The sequence below is a fragment of the Ceratotherium simum genome, chromosome 35 (assembly GCF_057802395.1).
Source record: "Ceratotherium simum simum isolate JZ-2026a chromosome 35, ASM5780239v1, whole genome shotgun sequence".
Lineage (NCBI taxonomy): Eukaryota > Metazoa > Chordata > Mammalia > Perissodactyla > Rhinocerotidae > Ceratotherium > Ceratotherium simum.
This window is the reverse complement of record NC_141934.1, coordinates 4,188,459-4,204,920: the sequence shown is the minus strand read 5'-3', so window position 1 is coordinate 4,204,920 and position 16,462 is coordinate 4,188,459. Positions and strand designations below refer to the sequence as shown.

The following is a 16,462-nucleotide window of genomic DNA, read 5'->3' as shown; positions in this document are numbered from 1 at the left end:
AGGAAATCTTCTCTCCTCTGGATGATGATGTCATTACTCCCCAAACTATTCAAATAGAGAAAGGGAGGGGGTCAAAGGGGCTTCTGGGGGTCTGCTCTGTTTCTTGATCTGGGGGCTGGTTACATAGGTCTATGCTGTTTGTGAAAACTCACCAGGCTCTGCCGTTAATCCAGTTGTACTTTTCAGCATAAATGTTCTTTCTTAATGAAAAATGAACCAGGGACTGGCCCGGTGGCACAAGCGGTTAAGTGCGCGCGCTCCGCTGTGGTGGCCCAGGGTTCGCCGGTTCGGATTCCGGGCGCGCACCAACGCACTGCTTGGCAAGCCACGCTGTGGTGGAGTCCCATATAAAGTGGAGGAAGATGGGCACGGATGTTAGCCCAGTCTTCCTCAGCAAAAAAAGAGGAGGGTTGGCAGATGTTAGCACAGGGCTGATCTTCCTCACAAAAAAAAAAAAAAAAGAAAAGAAAGAAAGAAAAATGAACGAAGGAGGTTGGGGGAAGAGACGAGGACTGAGTCTTTCTCTGCATAGGCTCTTTCCGTGGGGTCTGTCATCCCATCCGGTCTCACAGTGACCCTGGCTGGTAGGTACGAGCCCCGTTCCACACAAACACAAGGCTGAGTCCTGGGAAGGGATTTACATGGACTGCAAGGATTCAGAAGGATTCCCCTTAAAGCTGAGGATACAATCTGGGCTCCACAGATTAGACTAATGATAACAGTGAAGGAACAGGAAATAGAACATTGTACCTAGACTAGTGCTGATCTCTGATTCAGAATTCAGGATCCAACGTTGATGGATCAGGATTTGGTTCCAGGCCTGTCTGACTCCAAACCCCACGGGATTTCCATTATACTAAAGCTTCTGATAATAACCACACATCATAGTGAAAAAGCATGTATTGTTGCAGGACAATTTCATACGTCACTCCATTGGTTTTAGAATGATAGAGTCCATGCTGACAGGCATTCTCAGAGCAGAGAGAACACAGTCAAGGCAAACTCATCTCTGCCTGTGGAGCCGTAGAGACGAGGCAGGTAGAAGGAAACAAGGACCTTCAGCACCAGGTGTCCCAAGCCTGAGGGCTGAACTGTGAAAACACATCTCTGGAGAGGCTTTGACTCAAGTCTGGTTGGAAATAAATCAGGGTGAGAATAAGCAGTGATTTGGGACTAGACTTTCTTTTAATAATTTGTATTTGGGGATTCTCTCCTTAATGTTTAAATGCCTTTAAAATGACACTTTGTTCTACATTAAAAAGGCAAAAAAGAGTGAAAAGGGGTCCTGGTCTCCCTTACAGCCACACAAGGGAATCTTCCAGCACCACAATCCACCTGCAGGCAGGACAGGCTGGGGGGAAGGGCCGCCTTGCAAGGGTTGAAACTGCAAATCCAAACATCAGAGAAGTGAGCATTGATACTGACTCAAGGCAAGGCTCACATAAGGGAGCCATACTGTAGAAACGAAAAACCCTACTGTAACTTTGAATGACCTCTGACAAACTAACCCAGCTGGACATGCACCCTCCAGGAGATCTAACTGCTCTGCTTGACCCCTGCTTGTGCACGTACCTCCCAGCTGTGATAAGATGACAACTTTGTTCTTTCGAGTTCCTTAGGAATGTGATGACCCCCGAACAGAGTCTATGCTGATAGCCATCATCAGTGAAAACTGAAAGATCTGGTGTGGCGCTCCCAGTCTGTAACACCAGAGGGTCATCATTCCTAATCCTCTCCCCTATAACCCATCAGCCTATATAACTGCTGTAAGATTTTGTGCCCCCTTAAGATGGTTCTTCCAGACGTTAGTCAGCCATCTTCCCCTTTGCTAGCAAGCTGTAATAAACTGCCCTTTCTTTTCCACCATCTTGCCTCTTGACGATTGGCTTTTGTCTCACAGCGAGCAGACCGTGCCCTTTGTGTGGTAACAGCATCACGCCCCTGAGTCAGCTATTCTCTCTCTGACAACAAAGAACCCAGGCAGGGGTCCAAGTTGAGACAGGGCAGCACCCTAGTCAGGAGCAGGAGTGGAGCTGGGGGGCGTCATGACCCACATTCAGGCCTGGGCTGGAACACGGACTTGGCCATGCCATGGATCTGGGCAGGGCGCTCTAGTTCTCTAATCCCCTTTAAATGATCCCTCACAGGGCTGTTGGGAGTGTCCAAGGTGCGGTTTATGAACAGCTCCTACAGAGATCCAGCAGTTCCAGGGCAGACACTGGACTCTCCTGGACAGACCTGAGAACACCAAAGCAGCCTGCACTTCGCATGGGATTCCTGGACACCTAAGAAACCCACATGCACACACTGAGAACAGCTGAGCCCCAGGAGGCCAGGAGAGCAGTGTGAGAGGAAGGAGGGATTCCTCATCTCTGATGACATGGCCGAGGACGGCCCCACTGTCTCTGCTCAGAAGGAATCTCCATGGACATAATGCCCTGGGTGAGGCTGCAGGGCTGGGGAGAGCGGAGGGGAGAGAGTGCTGGTTGAGTGCCCACCCAGTGCCGGCTGTGCTGGGGACAAAGGTTCAGACACATAAGACACACTCCTGCCCGTAGAGAGCTTACCCAGTCGGGGAGGAGAGGACAAGGAACCTCATAAAAATGCAGTGTGATAAGTGCAATAGAGAGTGTGCCCCAGCTCCCCCTGGAGTAAAGGTCGGATGGGGACAGAGCCCCTGAGCTGAGCTCCACAGGTGAGGTGGGGGGAGCCGGGCATTTCAGCAAGAGGAGCAGCAGGAGCAAAGCAGAGGTGAGATCCCGCCCCGTGTGCACGGAGAATCCCAGGCAGCTGGGAGTCAGAGGATGGGTTTCAAGGTGGGAGGGAAGAGGGGGATGGCAGAGCCCAGATCCTGCGGACGTGCTGTGAGTGACACACTACTGAGCTTGGATTTATCCAGAAGGGAGCCGCTGACAGGTGTAAATCAGGAAGGACAGGGACACGTTTCTGGTTTAGGAAGATCACCTGGGAGCAGGTGGGAAGGAAGGGCCAGAGAGGAGAAAGCAGCAGGACCACAGGACTGGGGGAGGGGAAGTGAGAAGGAGGAGCAGGCAGCCTGAGCGCTCTGCAGGAGGTGAGATGGAGGAGGGAAGACGCTGGAAAGAGAGGGAGGGGAGAGCAGTGGGCCCCAGCTTCTGAAGGGAAGGAGTCCCCTGACCAGGAGGCAGCCCTTAGAGGGAGACGATGGCTTCAGGTCAGACCCTCAGAAGCCAATGTGCCTATGGGCCATTTGGGGGACAGTCCAGCAGGTGGCTGGAAATGGGGACCCAGAGGTTAAGAGAGAATATGTGTTGCAGCCAAGGGCAGGAGAGGTGTGAGCCTCAGGCTGGAGATGGGGGTGCTGTAGGGGGCTCCTCTGCCAGTTGAGGGAACTGAGGGCCAGGCTGGGCTGGATCCCTTGGAGCTGGCGGTTCTGTCCTCTGAGCACATGCTGTTGGCACAGTGGTCCTCGTGGACCTGCTCCACCCTCAATCACACCCTCCCTTCTCTGTCTTTGGCTCTCAGCCCTGCTCAGCAGCTCCCTCCCCCCTGGCAACCCTGGAGGAAGGAACCCCTGCTGTGCACTCAAGGCCTCAGGTAGGTCTGAGCCTGGGTCCAGCAAGGCCAGAGGAAGAGCAGAGGAGAAGATGAAGGGGAAGCAAGGGTGCCCTGGCCATCTTCAGCAGAGCAGCACCCAGTGGGCTGAGAAGGAGGAAGGGCAGCTGGGAGGGAAGGAGGGAGGGGGAGGAGTCTGCAGAAGGGCATGGGCCAGGCCAGATGGGTGAGTGAATGGCAGAAGGCAGAAGTGGTCACAAGAAGAAGCCAGGAGGCTCCCTCCCCATCTGGATCCTTGAGCGAGCGTCCCCTGCTACCACTGGGGTGGGGAGATGTGACAGAGGAGGGATCTGTGTGGACAGGCACAGGCAGGTCTGTGTGCGGCCTCCCCCATCAGACTAGCACTCCCAATAGGAACCTCAGTGTCTGGGTGACCCGGAGGCCCAGGCCCAGGCTCAGGGCTCCCAACGCGGAGATGCGGTTGTTGCTGCAACAGAAAGACACGTGCGTGGTGCTGCCTTGCACACAGATCTCCCCAGGGTCCCAGCTGGAGCTGCTGGTGCATCCACCGGGTCAAGCTTCACATTCCAGCCTCCACACACACCCTGGGGACCCCTGGGCAGGTCAGTGAGTAAAAGCTGGATAATGACTCTGCTTCATCAGAGGCTCCCAGTGTTCAGGGAGATCCCCCAGCAAACACGCCTAGAGCGTCCCTCCCCTGGTGGAGACCAGCAGCTGCTCCCTGGCCCTCAGAGCTCAGCAGCTGCTCCCACATGTTCTGCCCCAGCTGGCACCCTGTACCTATCACCATGACAACATCTGTTCTGGAAAACCCCCCAGCTCCCTCCCCACGTCCTCGCCACCTCCTCCTCCTCCCCCTCCTCCTCCTCCTCCCCCTCCTCCCCCTCCTCCTCCTCCTGCTGGACCTGAGCTCCAGGCCTCAGCACCGCTCTTGGCCACTTTGTCTTGGAGCCAGTCCCACTTCTCTCTGACTCCTCAGACCCCAGCTCTGGCCTCAAATTTCAGCATCTCCTGTGGCCTCCTCTGGCCTTGGCTCCTTCCATGGGGAGAAAAGGTGGGCAAGATTGCAGCGGGCAGGCCCTGCTCACTCCAGCAGCCCATGACCTGTTGGGTCTCTGCCTCTTTCCTTCCCTCTGGCTTGTGGCCCCTGCTCTGGTGACCTGCTGAGGCTTGGGACCCTGCCTGGGCCTGGAGGGACAGCCCACACAGCAGGCCCCCAGCAGCCACGTGCTGAGCAGAGCATGTGAGCTGCACCCACCCTGCACCAGGCTCTCTGAAGATGCTTGACACATACGTGTACGATTCCCAGCCCCCTGCCTGTGCAGTGGGAATTACAAGCCCCAGTGTTTGAATGATGAACTCAAGTGAGAAGGATGGAGCTGGGCGCTCTCGGATTGCAGCTCAGGTCCCATCATGGGTAGACTGTGGTAGGTTTGGGAATTAAAGTGGTGAACAGCAGCCAGCTCACGGGGCCCTGGTCCCTGGGATGGCTCTGGGCCTGGAGACTGTGACACAGGGGACACCCCACATGCTTCACCTCATATTGAGTTCCTCTAACACATTGTCAATCTTAAGTGCCTCACCCATCCCAGAGGCTCCAGGATCTCCAAAGCCACTGTATGGGATGTCCAGGACTCTCAGGGAGATATTTGCCTGGAATGCAAAAGAACGAAGCCATGGGACCACATGTGATGGTGGAGAAAGTCAGGGGCCACAGCCTCAGAGCCCAGGAGGCCCGAGGTGGAAAGAGCACGGACACAGTGTGGAAGGGCAGAGTCCAGGTTAGAGTCTTGTGGCTTGGATGGTGGTGAGCAGTGGAGCTGAACCCCTGGAAGCACAGTGGAGAGAGGGTGTGGATGTGAATGACCCTCAGAGCCTGGGGGGCTGCCACACAGCAAAAGGAGCCAGAGACACAGTGATCAGGCCCCATGCCCACTTGGGGGCCTCTCAAGGGCAGGGATCCTGAGGCACAGAGCAGAGCAAGGGCCCAGGGGGCTCCAGTGAAGGGCTGTTGGGGGGCTGCGATGGGGAGAAGGGTGGAGCTTGTGGATGTGCTGGGAAGACAGAGCCTGACCTGCCACCTTGTGGGCAGGACCCCAGGTCAGCCCTGTCAGAGGGCACAGCAGTGGCTGCTGTTCCTTGAGGAGGACCCACAAAGGGAGCCGGCATCAGGAGCCCTGCGCCACCCTGGCAGGGACTGGAGCCACCCGTTCCTGAGGCCTACAAGCCACAACCTCCAAGGGAGTAGGTGGGCTGTTGAGAGTGTGCTGGGACCCAAGGGTGCCAGGGTGTCATCTCAGGAAACATCTGTGTATGCCCAACAGCCAGCATGTGTCACCACACTGCACCATGTCCCCACCAGCCGAGTATGTGATGTCTGGGGAAGGTGTGGGACAGTCACCTTCGGACCCCTCAGTAAGTGATGTGAGAGTGGGCACAGGAGATGGAACATTGTCATCATTAAGTGGAGCTGGGAACATTAAAGTCAATTAAAGAAATATTCTTGAAGCTCTGCTGAAAAGATGCAAGGTTTATTTCTGAAGAGCTGCAGAGACGGAGAGCTGGCATCTGGGAGACCTGCCCCCAAATGACAGGCCAGAGGGGCAGACGGGTGGGGGCCTCATACCTCTAGTCCTCTGGCAAAGGCTACGGCACCTGGGCCTCGGTGATTCCAGCTCATGTAAAGCTTGGTGAGTCCTGTGTTGTCTGCCAGAGTTGGTCCAAGTGTCTCCCCTTCAGAAACACCAAAAAAGACCTTCTTATTCACTGTTTATTCCTTCAAAAAACGATACTGATGCCTGCTGTGTGCCAGGGTCTTTGCTGGCCGTGAGGGTCAGGGGGTTGAACCCAACATGGGCCTGACCTGCCCTCAAGGATTTCACATGTAACGGGAGAGACGTAAATACAAATTAGTGGGATGTGAGCTATTCTAGATGACAAACAGAAAGGCGTGGGAACAGAGTAGGGGCTTACCCTGCCTGAGAGGTGGGTCAGGAAAGTGAGGACAGAGGAGACAATCTTGAAGACTTAGGGACTCCCCATGCATGTGTGCAATGCACAGTGGAGAGCAGACACAGGAAAGAGTGAATTTGTGGAGGCTGAGGGACCACGGGGCACTTGTAGAAATGCACACAGGCCTGGCACTGGTGGCGGGAGCTGGAAGCCAGTGAAATGAGATAGGAGCCATGGGCACTTGAGAGATGCTGAGAGCCTTGAATGCTAGGACAAGGGTCTTGGGCACCACGCTATTGGGGGTGAGGAGGCAGGGAGGGCTTTAAGAGGTGACAAGGCTAGATTCCTTAGCAGTGGGTATAGGGGATGGACTGGGGTGGGCAGGGGCAGAGGCAAGAGGCCAGGGGACTGTTGGGAGGTGTGTGCGATAGTCTATAGGCAAGAAGTGACAGGGCCAGTGCAGCTGTGGTGGAGAGCAGGCAGTGGTGGTAGAGAAAGGAAAGTGGGGTCCTGTGGGGTTAAGAAACCCTGAGAGATATTCAGCATGTAAAATGGGCAGACCCCACCCAGCCACCCACCCTGCTCTCCACTCTGTCAACACTCAGCGAGTCTGGCCTGAGTCTGGGAAGTGCCGGGAGCAACATGTCTCTGGGCTGTCGCCCTGTGAGGAACTGTTGACCCTTCTTCACCTGGCTGACAGCTCTTCATCTTTCTAACCTGGAGGCACAGTGTCAGGAAAGCTTGCCCACCCGGCGGCTGGGCTGGGCCGCCTCAGACCTCACGTCCACTGTGCTTCCTTCCTTCCAGGCTCTGGCCATTAACCCTCTCTCTGCCTCGCCAGTCTCTCCCCCAGCCTAGGAGTCCCTCAGCCTTCTGAATATGACCCCTCTCCATGGTGCCAGCACCGAGCACAGGTCTAGTAAGGCTGGTCTGAAGAAATGCACAGGGGAAAACAGATGCACTGACAGAGCAGGATGCTCAGCCAGCCTGCGGGGCCAGAACAGCCTGGGCAGACACTTTCAGAACCTTGGAGAGCTCCCTGCAAGGAGGGGAGGCCCCTGTGCTGCCTCCCTGAGAACAGGGCTCCAGACCCTACGCCCAGCACTGGGTCTGACCCCCACAGGTTCTCAGATAGGGGTACTTTCCTCCTCCTCAGACACTTCCAGGGCTGGGAGGAGAGGGCAGTGGTCTCCCACTTTGTAGGGCATCCCCTTCTTTGGTGAACAGGTGGAGAGTGAGAAGGTTCTACAGGCAGGAATTGGCTTCTTATAGTTGCAATGCTTGGTCTTCATGACCCCTGTAGACAACCTATGTGGCAGGTGCTACAATCGCTGTGGGTCAGGCGGGGAGACTGAGCCCCAAGCTCCTTGACTCTCCAGGGAGTCAGGCCGACCCGCAGATCCCCACCCAGGGAAACAAAATGGCCCTGCTGAGTCTGTCCTTTTCCAGGATGAAGACAGCCCCTCCTGTATTTGAGCAGCCTTCACAGGGCCTTAGCCTCCAGCCCCTCCCTCCTGGCTGCCCCTCTGGTGCTCGCCCTCTGACTGTGCAGGCACAGAGGGATGCCTATATTTAGTTTTCTGAAAGTCTGAAATGAGCTTCTCTTTTAATTTCACCTACTTCCCACAATAATTTCCTTAGAAGGTAAACTGGCTCTCTGGCAGGTAGATTCTAGGGCTGATTCTCACAGGCTGGTGCCACCCCATGCACTCTAAGCAGTTTGAGACAGAGCGGTGACTCCCAAAACTTCTCAATCACACAAATCTCCTGGGGCACCAGCTAAAATGCAAATGCACAGGCATCCTCCCCCAAGAGTCTGGTTCAGCAGATCCAAGGCCCAGGAATCTGTATCCCTAATCCAGCATCCCTGGTGATTCTTATATTTGATTGGAGTAGCTGAGGACAGGCAGGTAGACCTCCAGGTACCACACAAAGCAGACTGCCCGTGCAAAGGCCCTGGGGCATGAGAGAAAGTGGTGAGACCAGGGAATCCCACTGATGTCTTCCACAGACTCAGAATAAAATCTTCATGCCTTTTGCTGTGATTTGTAGCCCTGCAGCCCCCTGTCACCTGTCCACCCCACAGCCTGGCCTCTCTCCCCTGGCCCAACAGCCCCATCATACTGGTGTCCATCAGTCTGAGAAACAGGACTGCGTGTTCACAGTTCCTCTGCGTCAACTGCACTTCCGCTGGTCTTGCTATGGCTGATTCCTCCCCACCCAGTACATTTCAGCTTCAATGTCACCTCCTCACAGAGGCCACCCTGGCCACCTATCTAAGCAGAGATCTCCATTCTTCTCTAGAATCACTCCCTGTTTGTTTCTTTTGTAGCACCAATAATTATTGAGAATGACCTTGTTGATGTGTGTTCCCTGAGGCCAGGGCCTCTGTTGTGTTCATGCTGGGTCCCTAGTGACTAAATCAGCGCCCAGCACAGGGAGCGGGGAGCAATGAGATGTCCAGGGAACGGAGTAAGAGTTCTGTGTGGGAGGAGTGGGGAAGGGGCAGGCTGAAGTGGGACGTGGGGAGAGGGGACAGAGCATGGATGCTCAGAGTGGTCCTGCCAACCTCCACCCACCCCTGCCCCAGGACAACAGGCCCCATAGTGGCACAGGCAGGATGGGACCTGCTTCATCACTCAGCTGGTTAGAGCTCAGGTCCAGGGACTTCAGGCCCGTGTGGGCCAGCAGGAGTTCAGCAAGGTACTGGGGCCCCTGCTCCTCCAGGCTGTTCCCTGCCAGCTGTACCCTCTGCATGGCCAGGTTCACTGTGAGGGTGGCACACACAGCCTGGGCGCCCACTGCTCCCAGCTGGTTCTCTGACAGCTCCACATCTGGGGGCCGGCACCAGTCCCCAGTCAGTGGGCTCCAAAGTCAGACACCACCCTCCTCCACCCTCCTCAATCCCCAAACCTTCAGGCCTGAGGCAGTGGAAGGGGCTTTGCAGGCAGACTGTCCTGGGGCTGCGTGGCAACTCTGCAACCCATCGGCTGGATACCCCACCCCCACCCAATGTGTCCACGAGCTTCTTTGTCAAGGGGTTAAACCACCTCCTTTGTGGTGCTGTGGAGGATGCTGTGATGGGGCCACAGCCACCCCATTGATGACTCGTGCCTGGCAGCAATATAACCCCACAGGAGCCCTCACAGCTGCATCTCTGGGGAGATGGCAACGACAGCCCAAGGGGCCATGCACGGAGCACTTACATGGCCAGACACTCTGCTGAGCTTTTAATGCTCATCACAACCCCGAGGGCTAAGTGATATTGTTGAGTCCATTTCACAGATTGGAAACTGAGGCTCAGCGAGGTTGAGCTGATTGCCCAGGGTCACCCTGCTCTTCCCTGGCAGAGGCGGCATTTGGATCCAGCCTCGCCAAACTCCCCCCAGCCGTCCCTCCTCTCTCACTGCCAGCCCCCGTCTCTCTTGATGAAGGACTCTCCCCCTGCAGTCAGGCATTGGGAGGCCACAATCTGCAGGGGGTGCTGCCCAGCAGAGGAGAGGGTGGAGGGGTGAGGCGGATCAGGAAGGGAGTGGCATCCAGCCTTGGGTGCACCACAGAGGGTCTATCTCCACCCCCACCCACTCCACCCTATGATGAGGCCCCTCTCCCAGCAACACCAGCAGGTCCAGGGGGAGGAGGCCTGGCTTGTGGGGGAGTTCATATCCCTCAGGAAAGGGAAGACTCAAGTCTGCCCACCTGTCCCAGGCTTGGAACTTCCCACAGATGCTGCTGCTTTTGCTCAGGGCACCTGCCAGGGCCCCTGTGCCGGCCCCACAGTGCCCACTGTCCCGAATCCAGCTGCTTGACATCGGGATTGGAGGTCAATGCAGAAGGGAGAGCCTGGGGCCCCCTGGCACTGAGGGGCCTGAGAGGCCTGGTCCTTCCCAGGGCTGAAGGCCCCACATATAGCTGGTCTCTACCCAGGCTCCTGTTGCCAGGGCTGAGCCCGCTCGATGCCCTCCAACAGGCAGGCCCTCCCCTTCCCACAGGCCCAGGGGCCACCTGCTTCACCTTCTAGGCTCCACCAGACCACCTGGGGCCTTCCTTGACCCCCCAGTGCATTAGGGTCCCCTGCAGGCTCCCCAGCCCTTACACTGATCTCCATCAGAGCCTGGATCCCACTGTCCCCCAGATGTGGGGGATGGGACACACCTGGCACAGAGCAAGGCTGGCGAACGTGTGGGGTGGGCTCAGGGAGGGCCACTCCCATGGCTGCTCCTCCAGGTCCTCCCCTCCAAGCCTGGCCCAGGGTCCCTCCAGGGGTACCTGGGGCTGCAGGCCACAACGCTGCAGGCTCAGCTCTGGGGCGCTTCCCTGGTGCAGGGAGCAGGAGGCAGGCACAACGCTGTGGGCCCGGCAAGACCTCAGGTGGACAGTGTCCTTGACCAGTTCTCCAAGCCCATGGGTGCCTGATAGAGACAGGGGTCCATGTGGCCCCCTCCCCAGGCACAGCCGCCTGCCTCCTCCCCTGCCCTCTGTCACTACCCAGCCTGTTTCCCTCTAGAGGCATTTCTTCCTGTGCTAGTAGGAACTCCTGCCCCATATACAGATGGGGACATCGAGGCTCAGAGAAAGCAAATCCTTGCCCCAAAATCACACAGCGAGTAGTAGCTGATCCCGGCAGAGCCAGGCTCAGGACCCCGCCTGCCTGACACCGAAGTGCGTGCTGTGTCCTTTCTATGGGATCGCAGACCACAAATGATTTATGAACATTTTATAGGGGAAAACACTGAAATAATTCTAAGTTCTACACGTCCATCAGCTTAGTTTCTCCTGTGGCTTGGGAAAACCCAGCCCTCATCCCGTTTCAGGAAGGGGTGGGACAGCCCTTCTTAGATGGTTTGGCTAGGTTTCTGCATTTTAACATCATTCTGGAAGCGGGTTCTGAGGGTGGAACAAATGATGCTACCAAGGGCATTTTCAGGAGGGCAGGGGGCTGGAGGGGCCGCCGGCTGTCCTGAAGCTGTCCCACGGAGGGATGCGCTGTCTGCTGGACAGGGGTCCCCTGCCCCTCGGCCCCAGCCCGCCCCCTCCACTCCTGCCTTGAATACCCCTGGTGAGGAGACAGGCCTGAACCCCCTGCCTTCGGCACGTGTCTTCAGGTCTGAGTCTGAATCCGCATCTGAACCCCTCTCGGATTCCGGGACCCTTGCAGGACGCCCAGCAGCCGCGACCGTCTCCTCCTCCTGCTCTTCATTCTCCCCAGACCTCTCGCAGGGACCCCTCATGGTTATGTCCATTTCGCAGCCCAGGGCACTGAGGCTGGGACTGAGCCACGCCCCTCCTAGAGCGCATCCGGGGATGTGGGCGGAGGCGCCGACTGCATGGACCAATCACATGTAGCGTACGATGAACAGTCGCCCACAGCAGCCAGTAGAGACACGCTCCCCGGGGGGCAGTCGCCCGGGCAACCCCGTGCTGTGGGTGCTGCAGAAACCAGCGGTGGCCCACGCTGACCTTGAGCCTGCTCCTGGCCAGGGCTCAGAAGGGCGCGCACCATGAGCCAGGCGCAGGGCTGGGCGCCTTGCAGTCGTTTGACCCCCTGCTATCTGGTGTGGGTCCAGGATCGCCCCCTTCCGCGGACTGGGGACCGTGCCTGACCCCAGAGCTGAGCTTTAGTCCCTGCGCTTGGGGGCTGTGGCAGCTCTGCCTGGCATCGCACAGAGGGGCTGGGGAACCTTACAGAGCCAGCCACCGTCCTCTCTGGAGCCAGAGTCCCGCTCCCACTCTGTGGGCCCCAGTTCTCTCTCAGGCTCCAGCGTTGCATATGCGGCTTCCTCCTCCAGGAACATTCCTCCCCAACTTTGCTTGTTTAACTTCACAATTTGCGGGTGTCAGCTCAGAGGTGCCTTCTTCCTGAAGCTTTCCTTGGTCCCTCCTCTAGGCCGCTGTGATCCCCATGCCACCCTCTCAAAGTACCTATAACAGCTGTCATCCCCTCATGCCCCAAGGAAGTGAGGCCAACGGGCAGGGGAGAGGGGCTGCTCCTCTCTGAGCCCCAGGGCCAGGCAGAGGGAGTCTGGAGAGGAAGGGAGGCCCAGGGCAGCTGGGGGTGGGGACTGAGCCCAGGGCGGAGGTGGGGCTGGGTCCTGCCCCCAGTAGGAGTGTCCCTTTACCAGCTGCTGGCCTGGCCTGGCCTGGGCGCCTGCTTTTCCTCCTGTTCAGCTGGGGCTGCAGCTGCTCTGCTGACCCTGCTCCCCGGCAGCCAGCAGGAGCTGAGGGCACGGGCTCCCCGGGGGCTGTGATAGGCTGGGGCCTTCTGGATTACAAACTGACAAGTAGGTGATGACGAGGAACTGGGGGGTGGGCGCCCCACAGAGGCTGCTGCAGCTCGGGGTCCTGGTCTCTGTGGTGGGGTAAGAGAGTGGCTCCTGGGCAGGTTGGCTGGAGGGACTGTAACTGGTCCTGCTGGGCTGAGGGTGGGGATGTGACTCCTCAGGGGCTGGGCTGGTGGTAGTAGAGGGGGCAGGTTGGCCCTCTCTGGGGGCAGAAGGAGTGATCTCCGTCTGTCTTGAGGCAGCAGGTACAAGAGCAAGGCGTGTGCTCGTGTCCTCCTGTGTGCCCACCTGCCTCCTTTCCTGGACCTTGTCCCCAGCCCCCTGTTGGGCTCTGGGCACAGAGCAGGATGGGTCTCACTCTGCCCAGGAGGTCCTGGGAGGGGCAGGAGGTAGTCCCTGACACCTGTGAGAGCTGGAGCCCTGGGGCCCCTGAGAAAGACTACAGTGGTGGCTGGGTCAGGGGAGCCTTTAAGGAGGGAGCTGGGTCTGGCTGGGGCAGGGGAGGGTGAAGGCTGGTGAAGGAGTTGGTGGTGGGCATCTTGTGTGAGAGCCCTGGCTCTCCGACACGTGGCCGGGGTTTCTGGCCTGTGCAGGGTGTTTGAGGTAGAAATGAGGCTGGAGAAGAGGCAGGGGCCCTGAATGCTGTGCTGGGAGCCTACAGGGTGTAGGGGCTGAGTGGGTGGGGCCAAGCTCTGCCACTGCTCACCATGTGCCGGGGACACACCACACTGCCCATCACCTCCTCCCCAGGTGGGCTGTCATTGCCACTAAAGCCTACCAAGAGCAGGACCTGGACCCCAGATTTCCGTCATCACCAAACTCAAAGGGGTTTCTGTGACCCAGATCGAGGAGCTGGGGAACCGGCTGTGGACGTGGCCGAATTCATGAAGCCGCCACAGGTGGGTGCCTTGGTGCTGCTGCCAGGCGCTGACACCTCTGATCCCACCCATGCAGCGAGTGTGTACAAGAAGGGCCTGTGATGCTAGAGGGGGTGCTGGCGCTGTCACAGGGCCAGGCTCAGGAAGGGCCTGACAGAGGAGTGGCCCTGGACAGGGCTCTCAGGGATGCGTAAAAAGTTTCCAGGTGGACAAGGGGACGGGGCAGGAAGCCAGGCCAGAAGTACTGCATTCACAAAGGCTGCACCCATAAGAGTGGGGAGTCTAGGAACTCAAGGCTTGAGCTTGAGGCAGGGGTCAAGGGGTGGAGGGGCAGGGGCCAGGGCCTGGAGCTCCTGAGTGCTCTCCTCCCTGACCTGGGCCCTGTGGTCTGCCTCCTCTGTCCTACTCATGCTGCATTTCCAGCCCCTTCTTCATCCACCCAGATCCTCTACAGCCCCCGTTTCCACCTCTGTTCTGTTGATGCCCCAGTTGTAGCCTCGGTGACCACCTGCCCCGAGCACAGCTGCCTCCTGATGCGCACCCACCACGTCCAAGGAGAAACCCTCTCCCTCTCCCAGTGCAGCCTCTTTGCATCCACTGAGGGCCATGCCGTCTACCAGGGCCAAAGCTGGACCCGGCTCCCCACCTCCCTGCCCCTCCTCCTGTCCATTCCGTCTCCTGTCGGGTTTCCCTGCTGCCCCCGCTGTGCCTGTGGTCTGCTTGTGGGCCCCCAGGTGTGCTCCACGCAGCAGCCAGGCTGAGCCTTCACAGGTGACACCATCAGAGCCGGCCAGCCCTTGCTTCCACCCTGGGAAGGGTCCCTTTACGTGATGGTGGCCACCAAGTCTAGAGACCTTTTTGCCACCCTGGTGCTGCGTTCCTCCTGCTGCCCCTGAGCCAAGGTCCCTGGACAGGAGCATCCACTCACCACCTGGCAGAACCATGTCTGTGAGAGTGCCTAACCCTTGAGGGTGCTTCCTCTCCAGTTCAGGGACTCCCAGAATGCTCACCACCGTCCCCTCCTGGCTGAATCCCAGAACTCGGTGACCGTGTGCAGGCACTAATGTCCCTGTTTTACAACAGAACAATCTGGGAAGGGACTAGCCTGTGGTCCCTTAACCAGTGTCTGGGGTTCCCTTTAATGCCTTTGACAAGGGTCTTGCCCAGGGACCTTTGACGAGGGTCCCACTCTGTGTCACACCCTGCACCTCCACCCTGTCATGAACTTAGCCCTCCCAGAGTCCCTCCACCTTCCCTATTCTGTCCTCCGAATTGGACCAGAGGAGCTGGGCCTCGAGGAGTCACTTCTGCCCCGACCAGGGACAGAACCACCATGAGGGAAGGAGTCTCGCTCTTTCTTGGGATACAGCACTGCACGCCGATCTGGCGGGGCGCTGCTTGCCCTCCCCTCTCTGACCACTAACTTCTATTTGCACCCTCCAGCTTTCCCATGTGCCCCCTAATTCAGGGGACCTTGGGGGCTAAGCAGGGGAGAGACAAGTCCCTCCAAACTGAAGGGCTGAGTCACGAAGGGGAGACACCTCCTGGGCCTGGACAACTCTGCTCTCTCACCACCTCAGCACCCTCCATCCCACTGTGAACCGCTGGGCTGACGAGGACTGTCCTGAAGGGGAGACGGGGACACACAGCCACGGTAACTGTGGGCCCTGTCTTCTAGCACCTACACTGGGGGGCCGTGCTGGGACCCTGGGTGGCTCCCACATGCAGGTCTGGTGGTGCCTCTGTGTCTCTTCTTTCTGCCAACAGCCCCCTGCCCACTCCCTCCCCAGGCCCTGTGGAGATTTGAGGGCCTGGAGTTTGCCTTGTTTTCAAGGAATAAAAATGGGTCAGTGTGTGGAGTTCAATGGGACCCACAGGACCTGTGAGATCTGGGGCTGGTGCCCCATGGAGAGCAACACTGTGCCTGTGTAAGTGTCCCTGACACCCAGGGCAGGTCCCAGGACCAGCAGAGCCTGCCCCTGACCTCCCCCACCTGCAGGAAGCCCCAGCTGGTCCAGGCTGACAACTTCATGCTATTCATCAAAAACAATGTCACTTTCAGCAAGTTCAACTTCTCCAGGTCAGCATGGTGGGTCCTGGCTGCCCCAGATCCTCCTTGTCCCGACTGGCCCGACCCCCAGCCCCACCCCCTCTCAGGTCCAATGCCTTGGAGACCTGGCACACCACTTATTTCAAGCGCTGCCGGGGTGACCCAGGCTTCACCCTTACTGCCCTGTGCTCCGCATCAGGGACCTCGTGGCTGCGGCTGGAGGGGTCTGTGAGGACCTGGTGTTGCTGGTGGTTCCGTGGGGGACAGGATCCCGGGAGAGCTCGGGCTGAGGGTCCCTGCCCGTGTGCTGATGGAGCAGTGATGCGCTGTGTGCAGGGCGGGGCTATGGGCATCCATGTCCTCTGGGATTGTGACCTGGACGCCGGGGGCTCCAACGGCGGCCCCACAGCTCCTTCCAGCTGCGGCCCCACTGCCCACCTGCTGCTCCTCAGCCAGGTGCCCCTCCACCTGTCCTCCTGTGGTGGCCGGGACAACCCTAGCCTGGCCCATCCCTCTGGACACTCTGCTGTGTGTGCGAGGGGTCCCCAGGGCAGGAGGGGGTGCTCTCAGCTCCAGGTCCCCCAGCACAGGCTCCATCCAGCCTCCCTCTTGAGCATTTGGCCTCCACCCCATATGTCCCCACACCCCTGCTGCAGCTGGGACCCCTCACCCCCAGCCCCTCCTCCACTCCACCCTGCCTCCAGGGTTTCCCTCCACTGCACAGTGGGGTTTCTTTTTTCCTTCTC

The 16,462-nt window shown here is 58.4% G+C and overlaps 1 protein-coding gene across 1 annotated transcript; it reads right to left on the bottom strand.

Annotated features, from left to right (window-relative positions):
- Positions 1-2,174: 2,174 nt before the first annotated feature.
- LOC106803998 (uncharacterized) lies at positions 2,175-11,738 on the bottom strand. The gene is given in 10 exon segments (XM_087423571.1): positions 2,175-2,285; positions 3,940-4,021; positions 5,093-5,208; positions 6,182-6,288; positions 9,135-9,344; positions 10,232-10,302; positions 10,304-10,350; positions 10,476-10,484; positions 10,777-10,919; positions 11,594-11,738. Coding segments are annotated over 10 exon segments (1,041 nt in total).
- Positions 11,739-16,462: the final 4,724 nt, after the last annotated feature.